We start from the raw sequence: 19,828 nt of genomic DNA, 5'->3' as shown, positions 1-19,828 counted from the left end.
CCACTCCCTCTGCTTGTGTTCCCTCTCTCACTGGCTGTCTCTCTCTCTGTCAAATAAATAAATAAAATCTTTAAAAAAAAATGCATTTATACACCTAGCCTACCGAACATGATAGCTTAGCTCAGCCAAACTTCAGCATGCTCAGAACATTTACATTAGCCTACGGTTGGGCAAAATCATCTAACACAAACCCTATTTTGTAATAATGTGTTGACTATCTCATGTAATTTATTGAATAGTGAGAGTGAAAAACAGAATGGTTGTGAGTGTATCGGTTGTTTACCCTCATGATTTCACGGTAGACAGGGAGCTGTGGCTTGCTGCTGCTGCCCAGCTTCACAAGAGAGGATTGGATCACATATCGCTAGCCCAGGAAGAGACCAAAATTCAAAATTTGTAGTAGATATTTTTTCCATGGATGTTGAAAATTTATTTTAGTTCCTAGAGTTTTAAAATGTTTGCGGTAATTATGTTATTCTACTTAAACTGAGTTTATATGACTTTGAGATGATAAGTTTATATTCACTGTTCTCATGGTAATGCTAGACCTGACACTTGAATTTCTCAACTTATAAAATACTAACAGGAGTATGATCAAATATTCTTTCATAATTTTTAGTGCCATCTAATTTTCTTGTACTTTTATTTTTGTTCAAATGACCTTACTACCTAAAGTTGACTATCTCTAATAATGTGGTTTTTATTTTATTTTATTTTTTTTTAAATTCTAGTTCACTCAGCCCCTAAAGAAATAACAGTGTCTAAGGGACAAGAAGAGGAAGAACCTGATAGCCTAGTTAAATATTTCAGTGTTGTTTGGTGTAAGGCTTCAAAGAAAAAACACAAAAAATGGGAAGGTGATGCTGTTCTCATTGTAAAAGGAAAGTCATTTACATTAAAGGATTTGGAAGGCAAAGACATTGGAAGAGGTATTGTGATATTACCTGTTGTTTACGATTTCGCCTAAAATTAGTATATATCTGAGGTTACATAATTAAAATGATTGGATTTTATAAAGGGTTAGGTTAAGATGCTCTTTAATTGACTTGCATGTCTAAATTATCTCATAATAGTCTAATAACAGTCTTATGAATACTAACTCAGTGAAGCAAATCCCATCCCATGGATTCATTTTCTCTAAAATGAAATAGTTATATATGGTTATTTTGGTATTTTTCTGAGATTAAGCAGTTTGTCTTCATATAATCTCCCCCTCAATGCTAAATGATTAAAGTTAGAAAGATGTTGATATCAAGAGTGGAATATTATCTAATTTCATTGATACCCAATAAAATTCTGAAAAAAAAAAGGAAAAAAACATGGCTAGGCATGATCTAGATTAATACATGTAAATTGGAGGTTATCATTATTTCTGTTATAAAATGTTGCCAGGATGATTTGTACTAATACAAGCTAGCTCACAAATTCAGAATGCTTAACACTAACCATCTTTTTTGGCATTGTCTCTTATTGTTCAGTTTTGAATATGGCCCGTTACTATAAAATCCGTTCTATGTGTTCATTCATTCATTCACTTAATAATATACTTTATAGCATGTAACTATTAAGTGCCAAGCACTATGCTGGGAATAAACATTCAAAAATGGATATAATTTATAGTTTGTGGGGATAGGGCAATGTCATTGATAATTAGGAGGCACTAAGATAATTGTTTCATTGAGAATTTGTACTCTGTGCAGTAGGAGATAGAAGGACCATTTAGGTCGGCCTAGGAGGCTGGGGAAAGCTTCATAGGAGTTAATTGTTTAAGGTAGAATTTGAAGGATAAATAGTTTTGTAGGGTATGAGATAGGGGCATACGTAAGAGGGAATAGTATATACGAAGGCGTAAAAGCAGGGGAGAATTAAAGGTACTGGTTCAGTGTTTCGGGAATGTAGTATGTGAAGGTCAGTGACAAGAGTGATGAATTAAGGCTGAACTGAATTATCTGCAGCAATTTTTTTAATTGTAAAAATATTGAGGGGTGCCTAGGTGGCTCAGTCGGTTAAGTCTCCAACCCTTGGTTTTGGCTCAAGTTGTGATCTCAGGGTTGTGAGATTGAATACCGCATCGGGCTCCTTGCTGGGCAAGCCTGCTTAAGATTCTCTCTCTCCCTCTCCCCCTCCCCACCTCGCTCTCTCAAAAAGAAAAAAAAAAAGTCGCATAAGCCAGCCAGCACCCATAGCTATATTTTCAATAATTAAAAAAAGGCCTTGCTTTCTCTAAAGCTTGGCTAATTTTTATAGCTTTATTAATTATTCCTTCTGAGTTTTTAGTGGTTTTTTTTTAGACAAAATGATAAATTATGTTTTCATGCTGGCTAATGGGTTATACAAGGCTATTTACATTCAAAGAACAGTTTTCATTCTGTATAGTTATGGGAAGGTGACTGGTATCACTAAGTCATCTTAGGGTATCTGTAAATTAAATTCACATTCTCCCTTCTCAATTTAAAGGCATTGCATATAAATTCAAAGAGCTTGAAAAGATTGAAGAGGGCCACAGAGTGATGATTGGTGGAAAAGAAGTAGAAGTCATGGGTATAATCTCTCCCGATGATTTCAACAGTGGCAGATGTTTTCAGCTTGGAGGAGGAGACCCTGCAATCTCAAGTTCTTCTCAAGTTGCCAAGAAGTGTTTCTCTAACCCCTTCAAAAGTGTTTGTAAAACTAGTTCAAAGGAAAATAGACTGAATGGTTTCCAAGATTGTAAACCACGCCATGACCCAAATGCACCAAGTAAGTTGTAAAAAATAATTTGTATATTCTGTTTTTACTGTCAAAAGATATTTGGCATATGAATTTAAAGTTTAAGTTTTGTTTAAAGTTTTCAGATGAAAGTATATATTATTCTTCAGGTATACAACCGAAATAAGGAATAATGTTGAAGCTGTATAATAATACAGTTTGGGAATCATTTTATAAATGTATTATTCTAAGAATACAGTAATAAAAATGTCATATTTGTGTTGAAGGAAAAATATACAAATTGGAGACATATACATATATACATATGGAAAAATATGCAAATTGGAGATGTATACACACATATACACATATATATACATATATGATTTTGAGTAGTATCTGACATTTTCAGCAAAAAGAAGTATTAGTCAATTCATGAGTCAGGATTATGTTTATACTTCTCTTTTGATGACTGTCTTGGTCGCATGCATTAGTGTATTAAAATGTTGAATGGTGGGATGTTGGGTAAAGAATTTAAATTTTACTGATGAGAATTCAACTTAGTTAATTTTCACATTAATGAATCTAATTTAAAAATCACATTAAAAAATAAAACCTCGCCTGCTTTTTTTTTGTTTGCTTGTTTTGTTTTTGTTTTGTTTGTTTGTTTTTTGATTGTTTACTCAACAGGGATTTCTTCAGTGCCTTTTTTTGCATTGGGCCCAGAGGTAAATTGTTATCAAAGGTCTTCTCATTTGGTGAGGAGACGGACAAGTAAATTTGAATTATGGGGCAGTGGATGTCGAAGTTGGGGTATAGAGTGTAGGCTGCTTTCATATTAGTAGTAAAATAAAAAGTACATAAAGCAACATAATTAAGTATTTTTTGCAAGTATTATGGGAATAGAATTTTTGAATTAAAGGGGCCTTTGAGATCATTTAGTTCAGTCTCTTCGCATTTGAAGAAAACCAAGGCCAGAAAAATGAACTGAAATTACTGAAGTTCAAATAATTATTGAAAAACTTGGGATAAAAACCCCAAATTAAAAATTCCTAGCTCGATGTGAGCTTATCTGAGACTTAATTGAAAGAGAGAGAGTGGAAGCTTCTGCTTCTGATTTTTCTTTTTATCCAGATATTTTATTTGTCCCGCCATCTCTTTTAACAGGCTTCCTTCTCCTTTATTCTCCTTTCTCTTTGCCTTCCTATTACATAATAGAGGGATGTGGGGAACCAAAAGAATAATGTGTTTATTCAAAGATCTGACTTAGAGTCCCGATTTTGCCACTGAACTAACTGGTTCTTTGACTTCTTGGGGTAGTCACTTACCTCACTCATGGCTTTGTCTCCTCAAGCCTAAAATGTGGGTTCTAATTACTACCATAGAGACATAGAGTGCTGCTATATGCTGTGTATAATAAATACTTGTTGACTGAATGAAAAATTTTATCGTGATAATTTATATATATGTGTACATGTGCGTGTGTGTGTGTGTAATACAATAAAAACCCTTTGTGTAAGTGGTAAGTAGTTGATGATTCTCATTTATTTATCTTGCCAAGGGTAGAATTAGGTTGTAGACTTAAAAATGAAAACATGAAAGATTTTGTAAGCACTAAGTGATGCTTCGTTACTTTGAAGGTAGAGAGGCATCTTAAAATTTGAACTGGTGTCCCATTATTGTGGTGGTTTTAAGTTTTCTTTTTCTTGAAGATGGATGCTTTGTTAGTTGACTTAGATTCTATGGTCCTTCTTGCTTGAGCAGTGAATTATTCTCACCTCTGTCTTCTCTTTTTTCCCTTTGTGTTTTTCAAAAGAGAAAAAAAAAATGGGACCATTTCTTGGTTAGGAATCCACAAGGAATAGACTCTTGCTTTGCTACTGGAATACAGGGGAATGCTGAGGGCCAAATTTTCCATTTTCACTCCCTAATCCTCTACCTGCCAGGAACTGACCTCAAAAATGGGAGTTCCTTTTAGTTGCTCAGAAACCTAGGAAGATCCACAGGAAACTTTCCTCTGGGTGATTGTTAATGGTAAACATGACCAAACTCTCATTCCTGTGACTGTGTATTTCTGCATTGGTGGATATTTATTTAATCTCCTGGAACCTGCTTTATCTTTCCTTCTCATTTCTGTCCTTCTCTTTTTTCTTTTTGTTTTATTTTCAAAATCTATTTCATTTTTTTACCATGATATAGACATATAAATATATCCCCAAAATAATTTTGATGAGTTTATTTTCTGACTTTATATTTATTAATTGATAACTGCTTTCCAGTTGATTTTGTATTTTTTGGTGATATTTTAATAAATCTTTTAAATTGTTTTAGTATATTTCTATAGAATTACCTTATTATTCTATGGTTACTTTTCTTTGCTGCTTTGCAAAGATTCATGAATTTGACTTTCATGAACATAGTAACTAACTTTAAGCAAAAAATGATGGCGAAGTCAATGGAAAAGTTGTCATCCTTTCTCGATTCTTCTGATTAACACAGAAGTAATAGTCATTGTGTGTACCAAAGTGAAGATAATGGGAACCTATATGTTAAATTTGGGTGCCTTTCCAAAATAAGAAGCTGTGAGCATTAGCGAGTGCAACTTGGCAAAATTCCAACCTGTACTTTCAGTTGAAGATAGTTCTCTTTGCTCTGAATACTGAACTATTAAACGTTGTGACTTACTGAATTCTTTGCTAAACAATAGTGAATTTCATTGGTTTTGAAATACTTTGGGGCATATGAAGTTTGGGGAGCTCTTTGAAATTCTCTGCCTGAAATCTTACATCAATAAGGCATGAGATTAATTTTCTGTTCTTGCTTGGTATCAGTGTTACTAAACTTCAACTTTTTTTTGCCACAAACGATAGCAAATAGTTAAAGGCTATGAGTAAATAAAGCAAGATAATGTAGTCGCTGACAGAGTGAAATTGCAATACATTAATAGTTAAACTTTCATCTTTTTTTTAAGATTCTCTTGTAATGTCACGACCTGACAGTAATCACCAGTGGACGTTCAATAAGAACTGTTTTCCTATTGTGGATGTGGTGATAGATCCTCACCTTGTATATCATCTTCGACCACATCAGAAAGAAGGGATCATATTCCTCTATGAATGTGTAATGGGAATGAGGTAGGAAAATAAATAATTTGTTTAGTCTAATCTGAGTTTTCTGCTTTTTTTTTTTTTTAAAGATTTTATTTTTTTTTTTAAGTAGTCTCTACACCCAACATGGGGCTCAAACTCACAACCCTGAGATCAAGAGTCGCATGCTCTGTTGACTGAGCCAGCCAGGTGCCCTTAGTCTAATCTGAGTTTTGATTTAACCTGTAACATAATGGTTTTCTAGAAGAAGCCTAATATAATGAGTCTCAGTACATCATGAATGATACTTAATGTGTGCATTTATTCTAAAAGTGATTCTTGAGGATGCCATGTGCCAGACATCCTGCTAGGAGCTGGGCATATAGAAGTCAGGACCATGATCCCTACCCTTAAGTAGCTTTTAAAGTATTTGAGGAAATAGATAAATATAGTCAACCTTAATGTGGTACACTAAAAGCTCACTAGTATGAGAAAGGGTTATGGGGGCAAAATGGAAGTAGCCTTTAATTCTGCTTATGGAAAAAAGGTTTTCTTCTTATCTCACTTCTACTTAAAAAAAAAAAGAGTCTCCCCCACACCCTTTTTTAATTTATTTTTTTTCAGATTTTATTTATTTATTTGACAGAGAGAGCGCGCACAAGCAGGGGGAGAAGCAGGCTCTGGAAGCCCGAAGTGCGCCTCCATCCCAGGATCCTGAGATCATGACCTGAGCCCAAGGCAGATGCTTCACTGACTGAGCCACGAAGGCGCCCCTCCCCCACTCCCTTTTAAATAGAGTTTTCTGATAAAGAATTGTAGTACCCTCTCTTAAAGATACTTAGAGATTACACACAGACACACAAAAGCCAGACAAAGGAAGTAAAGAAGAATCAAAGGAATCTGCCAACATCTTGTTACATTTCCTTTTAGTTCTTTTTGTTTTGTTTTGTTTTTAATGCACAGGCCCTTGATTTTTAAATTGATCATTTAATAGGGAGTTGAGAACGTAAATTCCCCCAAACTCTAAGAATCCTTTGAATAATGACAGGTTAAGGGAATACTACATCCCAGAAACTTTCTAGACTCATGTTCTTTCTCAAAATATGCTCTTCTTTTTGGAGATCTTGTCTCATTCGGCTGGGAAAGCATCTTTAATTTCTTCTCTTTCACTTTTCAATGTAATCAAACCTGAACTTTTAATTATTTGGAACTCCTAAATATCCTTTGATTCTGGATCTTTTCTCGCACCCCACTGCGACAGTGCTGATAACTGATGCCATACAATTATATTTTGTCTGGATTTTTGCGGTGCCATCTACCCTGTGTATCTGCTTCTGATGCTCCTCAAATTCATTCTACTTATTGCCACCAGCTTGATTTTTCTGAAAACCAGTTCTGTACCTGGCATTCCCCTTGCTTAAAATGTTTCAGACTCTCAGAACTTACAGCAGTGTTTCCTGATCTGTAATATGCACTCCACTGGTGGTATGTGGGGTCATTTTAGGTGGACATGGACAAGCCTTGTTTTTTATTTTATTTTTTTTAAATTTAAGGATTTTATTTTTAAGCAATCTCTTTTTTAAAAAAGATTTATTATTATTATTATTTTTAAAGATTTTATTTATTTATTTAACACAGATAGAGACAGCCAGCGAGAGAGGGAACACAAGCAGGGGGAGTGGGAGAGGAAGAAGCAGGCTCATAGCGGAGGAGCCTGATGTGGGGCTCGATCCATAACGCCGGGATCACGCCCTGAGCTGAAGGCAGACGCTTAACCGCTGTGCCACCCAGGCGCCCCAAAAGATTTATTATTTTAGAGAGAGAGCATTTGTGTGTGAATGTGGGGGGAGGCGCAGAGAGAGAGAGGGCTCTGCTGAGTGTGGAGTCCAATGTGGGGCTCCATCTCATGACCCTGAGATCATGACCTGACCCTAAACCAAGAGTTGGATGCTTAACCCAACTGAGCTACCCAGGTGCCTCTAAGTAGTCTCTATACCTAACGTGGGACTCGAACTCACAACCCTGAGATCAAGAGTTGCATACTCCACCGATTGAGCCAGTCAGGAGCCCCACACCTTGTGTTTAAATTCCAATACTAGCATATTTAGTTAGTGAACTATTAGGAAAAAATAGTATATTAAGTTTTTGGTTTCATGGATAAATTATGCTTGGAGTTTTCAAATAAATCTAATAAGTAAAAAAGGGAGTTGACTTAAAAATAAATAAACAAATAATAACACATATGGTATCACATACATAGCAAAACTATGACGGTAGTCATGAAGGACTGATGTTTGAGAGACACTGACCTGCAAGATACAGTCTGAACTTTCAGGGATAAGTATGCTATCTGTAGTCTCTGCCTATCTTGCTAGGTTCATAGCCTTTGTGTTTCCTTGCTTGGAATTCAGTTCAAGCTCCAGTTATGTTGAACTACTTGATTCATGTAGTGAATTCCTATTCACCTTTGAAAAGGGCCATCTTTCCAATGAAGCCTTCTGCTTTCTTCTTTCCACTGTGGAAGGATCACTATTTTCTCTCTGCCACTCACTGTATCTCAGTTGGCATTTGGTCTTGCATTGTCAAGCTGTTGATCTAAAATGATAACAGGGGTGCCTGACTGGCTGGCTCAGTCAGTAGAGTGTGCATCTCTTGATCTCATGGTTGTGAGTTTGAGCCGCACATTGCGTGTGGAGATTACTTAAAAGAAAATAAAATCTTTTAAAAAAATGATAATAGGGGCATCTGGGTGGCTCAGTTGGTTAAGCTTCTGCCTTCGGCTCAGGTCATGATCCCAGGGTCCTGGAATCGAAACCTGTGTTGGGCTCCTTGCTCAGTGGGGACCCTGCTTCTCCCTTTGCCTGCTGCTCCCCTGCTTGTGCTCTCTCTCTCAGTGACGAATAAATAAATAAAATCTTTTTAAAAAATGATAATAATGGCTGTAATTCATGTTTGTGATTTTTTTTCTGTACTTTGAAATGGAAAACATATAGTTGATTTTTCATTATTTTTACTAATAAAATGAATTAAACTATAATAAAACTGTACTTATTTTTTTAAATTTAAATTCCAATTAACATACAGTATAATATTAAGCGTCAGGTGTACAACTGAGTCATTCAGCACTTCTGTACAACACCTGGTGCTCATCACAAGTGCCCTCCTATCCCATCACATGTTTAACCCATCCCCCACCAGCCTCCCCTCTGGTAACCATCAGTTTGTTCTCTGTAGTTAAGAGTCTGTTTCTTGATTTGCTTCTCTCTTTTTTTTTCCCCATTCTTGTTTGTTTTGTTTCTTAAATTCCACATATGAGTGAAATCAACATCACTCATCATTACGGAAATACAAATTAAAAATTTAATGAGATAGCCACTGCATACCTGTCAGAATGGCTAAAATGAGCAACACAAGAAACAACAGATGTTGGCGAGGATATGGAGAAATACACTGTAAGAAATACTCTTACACAGTTGGTAGGAATGCAAACTGGTGCAGCCACTCTGGGAAACAGTATGGAAGTTCCTCAAATAGTTAAAAAATAGAACTACCTTATGATGCACCTAATATTTACCCAAAGAATACAAAAGTACTAATTCAAAGGGATAGTTACCCAAAGAATACAAAAATGCTAATTCAGAGGGATATATGCACTCCCAATGTTTATAGCAACATTACCTACAATAGCCAAATTATGGAAACAGACCCAGTGTCCTTAGACTGATGAATGGATAAAGAAGATGTAGGATATATACGCAATGAAATACATTACTCAGCCGTAAAAAAGAATGAAATCTTGCCATTTGCAATGACATGGATGGAACTAGAGTATTAATGGTAAATGAAATAAAGAACACTGTACTTATTTTTGGTACTATCCTTAATTCCATTGGACTTTATAACTTTTAAAATATATATAGGTGCGCCTGAGTGGCTCAGTCGGTTAAGCGTCTGCCTTCGGCTCGGGTCATAGTCCCAGGGTCCTGGGATTGAGCCCTGTGTCGGGTTCTCTGCTTGGTGGGAAATCTGTTTCTCCCTCTCCCTCTGCCCCTGCTTTCTCTCTCTCAAATAAATAAATAAAATCTTTAAAAATATATATAAATATATATATCAAAGAGCTTTAAAAGCTGCAAAGTGGTATAAACATGCCACTTATTATTAATATTCCTTATAATATTTAATTTTAAATTGCCTTAACAGATCTATAGGATAAGACTTTATTACTAAGTTACATGTATTAGATCAATATTTAGTTTTTTTTTTTTCTTAACAGTGCAGGAAGCTCTATGATTGAGGACTTCATTTACTGCCAGAGAATCATAAATATAGCTCAACAGATCTTTCTGGTTAAGATTGCAATGTAGTTTAAACTGTTTAGATGTCTAATGCTGAAACTGATAAAAATTGCTCAACCGTTAGTGATGAGAAGCACAGTTATAGTTTAATTATTCAAATGTAGTTATAAAATTGGGATACATTTCTAGTCTCTAAATATATGCATATGATAGTAACATGATTTAGATTCAACTGTCGGATTTCAAATTTGTTTTAGTAATTTAGTTGACAGTAAATATATAATGAATATAATTATCAAAGATTCGAAAGAGAGATAGCTGTAAATCAGCTGCATGAATATCTAGAAAAAGGGTTTGAGGGGGGTAGAGTTTGTCCTTATTACAAAATATCAGCTTTTGGTTCTTGACTAATAAATGACGACGTTAGGGGCATAAAATATTTTCCTATCATGACTAAAAGAAGTATAATTATTTCTAACAGAGTGAACGGCAGATGTGGAGCTATTCTTGCTGATGAAATGGGTTTAGGGAAAACACTGCAATGTATTTCGCTCATCTGGACGCTACAGTGTCAGGGACCCTATGGAGGCAAGCCAGTAATAAAGAAGACGCTTATTGTCACTCCTGGAAGCTTAGTGAATAATTGGAGGAAGGAATTTCAAAAATGGCTAGGAAGTGAAAGAATCAAGATATTTCCTGTTGATCAGGTAAGAGACTTGTGACAGTTCAGCCTTGGTCATTTTCTAAATCTCTATGCTTTTCAAATCAACACTGCAGTTTTCACTGTCTGTAGGATAGTTTTTCAACTGCATATAACTCTCCCAGCTCCTTTGCAGAAAAATGGCATCTTGGCTTACAATTTGGCTTTGAGTTAACATATTCTAACTAATGTCTGTCAGGAATATGCTGCTTGAATTTGATTTTACAGTTTTAGCCCATGTTAAATATTACCTTTTGTTTTTTTTTTTTAGGACCACAAAGTAGAAGAATTCACCAAATCTCCATTTTATTCTGTTCTTATCATCAGTTATGAAATGTTACTTCGTTCTTTGGATCAAATTAAGAATGTAAAATTTGATCTTCTAATCTGCGATGAGGGGCATCGTTTGAAGAACAGTGCCATTAAAACAACTACAGCCCTCATTAGCCTCTCTTGTGAGAAAAGAATAATTCTAACTGGTCAGTATTTACTTTGGGGATGATATGATAGAATTTTTGCCTACTTACCATACAAGATTTGTAATATGCTTGCCACCCAAAGAATTGGTGGTGCTGGATGGAATGCATACTGATAATTGAGTAATTGAGTCTTGGTAGGATTCTCGATTTTCAAATCCCTATGTAATTTTCTGCAACCTAGATTTTGGAGTTTTTGAAAAATAAATACAATGGTATCATGGTAAAGAACGTAGGAGATGGGTCTGGACTGCCTCTGCTTGGTTCCTAAGGGTGATATTTATAACTGTACAACTTTGGGCAAGTTAACATCTCTGTGCCTCAGTTTCCTTATCTGTGAAATAAGGATTATAATACCATTTACTTCATAGAGTTATTGTTAAGGTGTAAGGCGTTAATTCACATACAGTTCTTGGAAGACTACCTGACACATGATAAATGCTTAATATAAGTATCCCTTGTTTTTATATGTGTATGCTGCATGCACATAATTCATTGCTGGCCAAACTTGCCGCCTCAGACTGGAAAGGTGGGATGGCCCATATGTAAATACAAGAATCTTTTTCTACTCACTTCTTTTTAGCCTAGACTAGAATCAGACCTGAGTAGCTCAATGTAGCTTTCATCCCCCACCTCACTTTGGTCTTGTGTGGCCCTTCTAATTTCTGGAGAATTATCCTTTTTTGAATGAGAGCTTCCACTCTCCCCTGCAACTTGGTCAATGGTTGACTCATGTAGAGGTAAGTGGAAAATGCCAGAGCCCTTGCCTTACGGTAATTTCAGGACCGACTTTATGGTACAATTTATGTTCTGAGCCTCGCTATAATTTATCTCAGGCTTAAGGGGGCCATCCTTGCTTGGTTTCTTCCTCTGCTATTCTCTGATTCCATTATTCTCTTTCTCCTGAGAGCTTTCCCTCCGTAAGTGTTGTACAGCCAAATCCCTGTCTCAGGCTCTGCTCCTGGAGAACCCAGTCTAAGACACAAATCCTTTCCTGCATCAATTATTGGCAAATGGGATCGCACTATCATGAGTGGCTTGGATTAGTTAGCTGAGGTTGGGTGAATGTCTGGAAGCCAGCCCTAAGGATCCTTATACTTTTATTTCCCCTCTTTCTTTCTTGCCTTTTCATTCTGCCTTTCTTTATTAGTCATCATCATAGATATTCATTTAAAGGCTTATTAACAAAATACATACTAACATAAATATATTTTCTCTAATTCTTTCTACTATGGGTCCCAAAATTTAGAACTGACTAGATGTGGTAGAAAAATTAATAAGCATTGGTCTGGGCTTGACCTATTTAATTTTGAGGGAAGCAATCATTAAATTCCCTGGCGTAAAATTTATGTTGTCTGTGTTACTGAAGAAGTGTATTTTTATTCACCTCTCTTATATATACCTCTTATTTATATTTTTGGATGCCTTTTATTAGTCTGTTATTTGAATGTCATCTGAAATTATACTGTTGGACTATGATTTATGTTCTTTTGATGTAATTAGTGAAACATGCTAATGTTTCTTTGAAAATTAGTTAGCAGAAGTTATTGAGTGTGTAATACATGCAGGGTATATTAATCCATTTGTATCAACCTTTAGGATTAGTGAAGATCTCAATGTGATCTGAAAACTGAAAGGTAATAGGTGCCATCTGCTGAGTGTTCACTAAATGTTAGGCACTGTGCTACAGTGTGCATACAGTGTCTCTGCTTTTCACTGTAATACCACTGGGAAATTGTTATCTTCCCACTTTCATAAGTGAAAAAATTCTGAATTTAACTTAAAGTGCTTAAGAAACTTGTCGAGAATCACATAGTTGTAATAATATTAAGAATCACTAAGTTATGGAACATTTATTGTGCTTTAGGCCTATTCTAAGTATAGTATATGGATTAACTAATTTGATCCTCACAACCCTAGGAGCTGCATTTTATAGAAATAAACTGAGATATGTAACTTGCTCAGGGTCACTCAGAGTAAATGATACAGGTGAGATTGGATCCAGGGTGGTCAGACTCCAGAGCCTGTATGCAGCCACTATGATGAATTTAGTCTACAGTTAAAATCAGAGTTAAAAATTTATTTGGTTCTTAATATTTTTTGTTCAACTGGATTTGGCTACTCTTTCTCAGCTCCAAAGCCTTTATTTTAACTTTCTGAGTGAAGAGATCTTGTACAACTTTCTACAAATACCTGTGACTATAAAACAAAAGCTTGACCTTTTCATCACTGTTTTCTTTCTTTAGGTACTCCAGTTCAGAATGATCTTCAAGAATTTTTTGCATTAATTGATTTTGTAAATCCAGGAATATTAGGCTCTTTGTCATCTTATAGAAAAATATATGAAGAACCCATCATTATATCGAGACAGCCATCTGCTTCTGAGGTATAATTTACTTTTATAAAAAGGATAAAAAAGCAGTATGCCCAGGAAAGTCATCCACAGCTTGGGCATTATTTAATTCAGGAAGAATTAAATTAGTGAATTCTTTATTTTTCCCACAATCCTTCAACTCTTCCTGCATTCTTTATTTTAGGAAATATCACATAAAAAAAATCATAAGTAGGTACTTCACAAAGAATTATAAATGACAGTAAACATATAAAAATATTCATTTTTACTGGTATTGAAAAAAGTAAACCACAATAACCATAAAATAACTTTTATACTCTTCTATTGGTGTTTTAGTTGGCTCAATTAACAGGAATAGCAAGTATAGATGAGAGTACTGTCCTCTACTGGTTGGAATGTATATTGGTACAACTGGAGAATAGTTGGGCAGCATGTATCAAAAGTCTTAAAATTGCATATATTTTGTGGTGTGGCAATACCACTTTTAGAAATTTATTATAGAGAAATAACTATAGATGTGCTTACAGATTTAGCTGTAAGGGTAAAAAAGTATAAGGAAATAAACAGATTGGACACAGGCATTTTCCAAAGGTAGGAAAATGGTTAAAGCAGAGTCTGCATGTTGTAAACCCAATGTTATTTCATTGAATCTAAAATAATACCAATTCTAAGATGCATCATTATTTTATGAAGCACCAAGGAAAACATACCATCAATTATAGTTATAAGAAGTCATTGCTTGTAGGGGCACCTTGGTGGCTCAGTCATTAAGCGTCTGCCTTCGGCTCAGGGCATGATCCCGGCGTTCTGGGATCGAGCCCCACATCGGGCTCTTCTCCTGGGAGCCTGTTTCTTCTTCTCCCACTCCCCCTGCTTGTGTTCCCTCTCTAGCTGGTTGTCTCTCTCTCTGTCAAATAAATAAAATCTTAAAAAAAAAAGTCATTGCTTATAAAAAGCAACCTGTATCAGAGAAGTTAAAGTATAAAAAAAAATATATGTCTCAGAATTAATAAAATGCGATAATCAGTCAGCAAATACTTATCGAGCATTTCCCATGAACCAGGAACTATACAAAATAATAGCTAAGAATATATTTAATATCATGGAAAATATCCATCATACATTATTTAAAAGTAAGATTAAATTCATTTATTTACCTAACACAGGTGAAACAGCAATAGTGGGCCAAATGCAAAGTGTTAGATCCTAGGGAGTACAGAGAAGAGCCAAGCTGACTGGTGCCTTGTTCCCACGAAGCTTAAACTATAGAGATCCTGTTTTTGTTACAAACAGGAAAATAAAAGTAAAACTAGAATGTTAAATACATTTACATATTGACAAAAAGAAAAAAGACTTGGAATGGAAGATAGACAAAAAAGTCATGACAGCTGTGGTTGTTTCTGGTTGATTAAAGTTGGTTTTAATTTTCTTATTTTTACATAACTATATTTTCTGACTTTTCTTCAATGAACCTATTTCTTTTGTAATAAAAGTTGAAAATAGTTTTAACATACAAGGGGAGCTTTTTATGACTTTTGTTTTTTAATTTTTATTTATTTATTTTCCCAACACTTATTTTTATTTATTTAAATTTAAATTCAGTTAACTAACATATAATGTATTATTAGTTTCAGAGGTAGAGTTCAGTGATTCATCAGTCTTTCTTAATACACAGTGCTCATCTCATCACGTGGGACTTAATGATTTTTATAGAAATGAATATATACATATGGGATTTTATTATAAGCTTCACTGTGAAGTTATGTATGCTCAAAAGAGAATTTAAGCATATATTTCACTTACACTGTATTTTTACTTAAGGTACTGTGGTAAAAACTTAGAAACAAACTAAAAGAAACAGACAAATTGGAAACTAACATTTCTAATGAAAAATGTGTAATGATTTTAAAAGAATTAGCTGTGCCTTGTGTCAGTAATTTCTTATGGGTGTAATTTTAAGATCAATAACTTGTCAAAATATTTGCTTCCAAGAATTTGCTGAATTAGTTCTTTGTTGATGATTTTGAGACTATGTACCATGACAGTCTTCACATAAAAGCTTACTTTTAGAATAGTTTAGTTTGTAGATTGTTGACTTCTGAGGGCTCTCACTGGTGCCAATAGCCAAACAAAGATTAGGAGACTGGCTTCATTTAATTAAATGATGAGGCTGAACATTTAAAGAGATGATGGTTAGTTTTTCTATCCCAAACTTATATTGCATTTATTCTGTAAAAACAAAAAATAAACAAAAAACCCTGAAGGGACATAATTAGTAAATGGTTTATTATTATAAGATATTTAATATTCCTTTTAATTGCAAGTATTCTTTGTTTATAGCACTTTTAAGTCTGTGATTTTTCCACAGGAAAAAAAGGAGTTAGGAGAGAAAAGAGCAGCTGAACTTACTTGCCTCACTGGACTCTTTCTCCTTAGAAGAACCCAAGAAGTCATAAATAAATATCTTCCACCTAAAATAGAGAATGTCGTCTTTTGCCGACCAGGAGCACTACAGATTGAGCTTTATCGAAAGCTGTTGAATTCTCAGGCTGTCAGGTTCTGCCTTCAAGGGTTGTTGGGAAATAGTCCTCATCTAATATGTATAGGAGCTCTTAAAAAACTGTGCAATCACCCCTGCCTGTTGTTCAACTCTATAAAGGTAAGTAGTTTGTGAGACTGTCAAGGATATAAGCTAAGGGTTCTTTGTCATGTGAATCTAAGAGGGCAGATTGGGCCTCCCAGGGGGTTGCATTTGTGGGTTTTCTAAAAGCTTTACTGCTTCTCCTGTATGTTTCATCTGTACAGTTTATCTAGTCGTCTATTTGTTGAGAGACTGTCCATATTCATAGGACTGAACTAGGGGTGAAATGGATGTAAGACACTGCCTTCTAGAGTTGGCCCATGTTCTTTGGTATCATGTGTGATACTTTGCTGTGTTTTCTCTCTCTATTTTATATAGCCAATCAGTTTTGTTTGGTGCAGACAAATATAAAATTTACCACTGAAAATAATTTAATTTTTTTCCATTATGAAAGTAATACATTATATATATAATTTGTATGAAATTGTTAAAATTCAGAAAATCAGAAGAAAATTTAAGTCACCTGCTGGTTAGAATGTAAATTGGTACAACTGAGAGATAGTTGGCAATATATATCAAAGCCCTAAAATTGTATATGTTTTGTGGCCTGACAATACTTTTAGGAATTTATTATAAAGAAATAAAGCTCTCTAGCCAGAAAAAAACCTGTATTTTGGTATTAATAATCTTAGCCAGTACTTAATAAGCACTTATGTACCGAACACTAATGCTTTTCTGGTATTATTTTGTTTATTCTTTACAAAACTCTGTTGAATAAGTATTGTTATTACTCTCCCCACTTTTTGGTGAGGGAACAGGGGCTCAAAGATATACATCTATAATCTTGTTCTAGAGAAACTTAGTTTTAATAATTCTATGTTTACTATTTTAAAATATTTTTTCACTAAATAAATCATGAACATTTTTCCAAATTAGGTATCTTCTCCAAGTATGATTTTTAATAGTTGAACTAACCATTTGGATAGTTAACAAACATAATGCAGTTTGGAGTATAGTGAGAATTTTCTGTTTTGGAGTTAGAACTGGGTATCAGTCCCCACTCTACTGTTTACCAGTTCTTTAAGGGCAAACTTAATCATGGTCAGGTTACATCTGTGAGCCTTTTTCTTTTCTTTTCTTTTCTTTTCTTTTCTTTTCTTTTCTTTTCTTTTCTTTCTCTGATTTTATTTATTGGGGCACCTGGGTGGCTCAGTCGTTAAGCGTCTGCCTTTGGCTCAAGGCGTGATCCTGGAATCCTGTGATCGAGCCCCGCATTGGGCTCCTCCGCTGGGAGCCTACTTCTTCCTCTCCCACTCCCCCTGCTTGTGTTCCCTCTCTCGCTGGCTGTCTCTCTCTCTGTCAAATAAATAAACAAAATCTTTAAAAAAAAATAAAGATTTTGTTTATTTGACAGAGAGAAAGGGAGAGAGCACAAACAGGGGGAGCAGCCGGCAGTGGGAGAAGCAGGCTCCCCGCTGAGCAAGGAGCCCTATGTGGGGCTTGATTCCAGGACCCTGGGATAATGACCTGAGCCAAAGGCAGATGCTTAACCGACTGAGCCACCCAGGCACCCCTTTTTTTCTTAGCTCTAAATGACAGTTGTGGCAACTTGAAGAAACAGTATGGAAAGAACCTAGCAGAATGCCTGGCCATAGAAGTTACACAGTAACTATTACTACTCTGTTATCCCCAGCTCATTCTTAACACTTTATTAAAAGAACTTTTATTCTTTTATTTTTTCTTTAAACAGTAAAATCATAATTTGCAAACAAAATGAAAGAAAGCCTGTGGGTGCTGCATTTTGCTTGAAGTCATTAGTTATATACTTAGAAAATGGAGAGGTCGCCTGGGTGGCTCACTAGGTTGGGTGTCTGCCCTTGGCTCAGGTCACGGTCTCAGGGTTCTGCCATCAAGCACTGCCTTGGGCTCCCTGCCTTGGGGAGCCTGCTTCTCCCTCTCCCTCTGCTCCTCTCCCTGCTCCTGCTCTCTCTCTCTCAAATAAATAAATTTAAAAAAAAAAGAAAGAAAATGGAGTGTTCTACCAGAATTCTTCAAGTTTATCCCAAATGAATTATATTTACATAGTTTATCATAGGAGAAGTCTGTAACTCTTTAGTAGGTAGGATTATAATAATTTATTAATCACCTTTTTAAGAAACAGATTTTATATACAGTGATAAAAATTAAACCCTTTGGGCATGATGCCCAGCAAAAATAGAAGCCCAAAATTCTTCCTTAAAAGGTAGACTTTATCATAGCCCAGAATACACCAGTTAACCAGTAATAGGCATAGGATACCATATGCTTCAAAGAAGGTACATAATTTACAATCTGAGACTTGTTTGGTAAAGCCTTTCCTCTAACATCATAGCAGATGAGGATCGATAGAAAATGGCTGAAATGAGCCTTCCACATGTATAAGTGACTTTATGCAATGTTTTTATAAATGCATTTCTGTTGAAACTAGTTTTTTTCCCCCAAGTTCAGTCAAGGTGATGGGTTTCTTTTCTTTTCTTTTTTTTAATTTTTATTTTGTTATATTAGTCACCATACAGTGCATCCCCAGTTTTTGATGCAATGTTCCATGATTCATTATTTGCATATAACACCCAAGGTGATGGGTTTCTTTTCAGGAAATGTCAGTGGGATATAACCAAAAAAAGCATAACCGATAACCAAAGGGTGTTGACTACAGTCAGAAGAGCGAGTGCCATGACTGGCTGGTATGAGAGGGCTAACTGGTAGATCCCTGTGATGAAGAAAGTATAACAGACTGTCCCAGCATAAAGATATCTATTAGTTGATTCTTAATTAGGTATTATGCATTATAATCTGGAAAGCTTTTAAAACTACATTTGTCCAGCCTCAACACATATGGACTGATTCAGAATCTGAGAGTAGGACCCAAGTATGAGGATTTGGAAAAAGTGATTCCCCAAGGGATTCTGGTTATGTGTTCCTGGCTAAGAAATTGTGCCATAAGATCACCATCTCTCTTGTGTTTTGATTTAATATTCACAAGACACTTTTCTGCTAATGATTTGGCTTGCCTTGGCGTTTCATATGACACAATGCATAGACCGATTGGTTTAAATAGGTGGGTCTCCTTTGAGAATAAATTTATGTTCTGACTTAATCTCTTAATTTGATTAGTATGGCTCGTTTGCCTAGAGCTTAAGCATATTCAGTTTCTGAACATGAAAAATTGTGGACTAGACCCTGGGTCTGTCTGTAGTCCTTTGATAACCTCTCCAAGGTGTTGGCATTTTAGCAGACTTAATCTGAAGCAGCCAGCAACTGTCTCTTTCCCCTTGTATATCCCAGTAATATTAATATCCTAGTGTTCCAGGCATTTTTAATCAAGTGACTTTACCCAACTATTGCTATATTTTGGGTAAGCCAAATTAAAATTAGTACTTTGTGCCCAGCATCTTACACTACAGGATTCACTGCCCTTAAGTTGTTCCTGGATTTTATTTTTTAAAGATTTATTTATTTATTTGAGAGGGAGAGAGAGCCTGCGCATGAGTGTGGGGTGGGGGAGTGGTGTGAAGGTTAAAGGGAGAGGGAGCATCCAAGAAGGTTCCCCGTTGAGTGTGGAGCCTGAGGCGGGACTTGATTCCAGGACCCTGAGATCATGACCAGAGCC

General features: G+C 35.5%; 1 protein-coding gene across 2 annotated transcripts in view; it reads left to right on the top strand.

Moving 5' to 3' along the window:
- Positions 1 to 19,828, top strand: part of RAD54B (RAD54 homolog B) — an 81,947-nt gene that overhangs the window by 43,341 nt on the left and 18,778 nt on the right. For both annotated transcript variants that reach the window (XM_008689148.1, XM_040626081.1), the window contains exons 4-10: positions 732 to 929; positions 2,458 to 2,739; positions 5,660 to 5,822; positions 10,551 to 10,776; positions 11,041 to 11,248; positions 13,492 to 13,631; positions 15,967 to 16,257. In XM_008689148.1, coding sequence (XP_008687370.1) covers positions 732 to 929; positions 2,458 to 2,739; positions 5,660 to 5,822; positions 10,551 to 10,776; positions 11,041 to 11,248; positions 13,492 to 13,631; positions 15,967 to 16,257 — 1,508 coding nt within the window. The remainder of the gene's footprint in view (positions 1 to 731; positions 930 to 2,457; positions 2,740 to 5,659; positions 5,823 to 10,550; positions 10,777 to 11,040; positions 11,249 to 13,491; positions 13,632 to 15,966; positions 16,258 to 19,828) is intronic.

This window comes from Ursus maritimus, unplaced genomic scaffold (genome assembly GCF_017311325.1).
Source record: "Ursus maritimus isolate PB19 unplaced genomic scaffold, ASM1731132v1 scaffold_9, whole genome shotgun sequence".
NCBI classification, from domain to species: domain Eukaryota; kingdom Metazoa; phylum Chordata; class Mammalia; order Carnivora; family Ursidae; genus Ursus; species Ursus maritimus.
The sequence above is the reverse complement of the archived record's forward strand: the minus strand, read 5'-3'. Positions and strand labels throughout refer to the sequence as shown.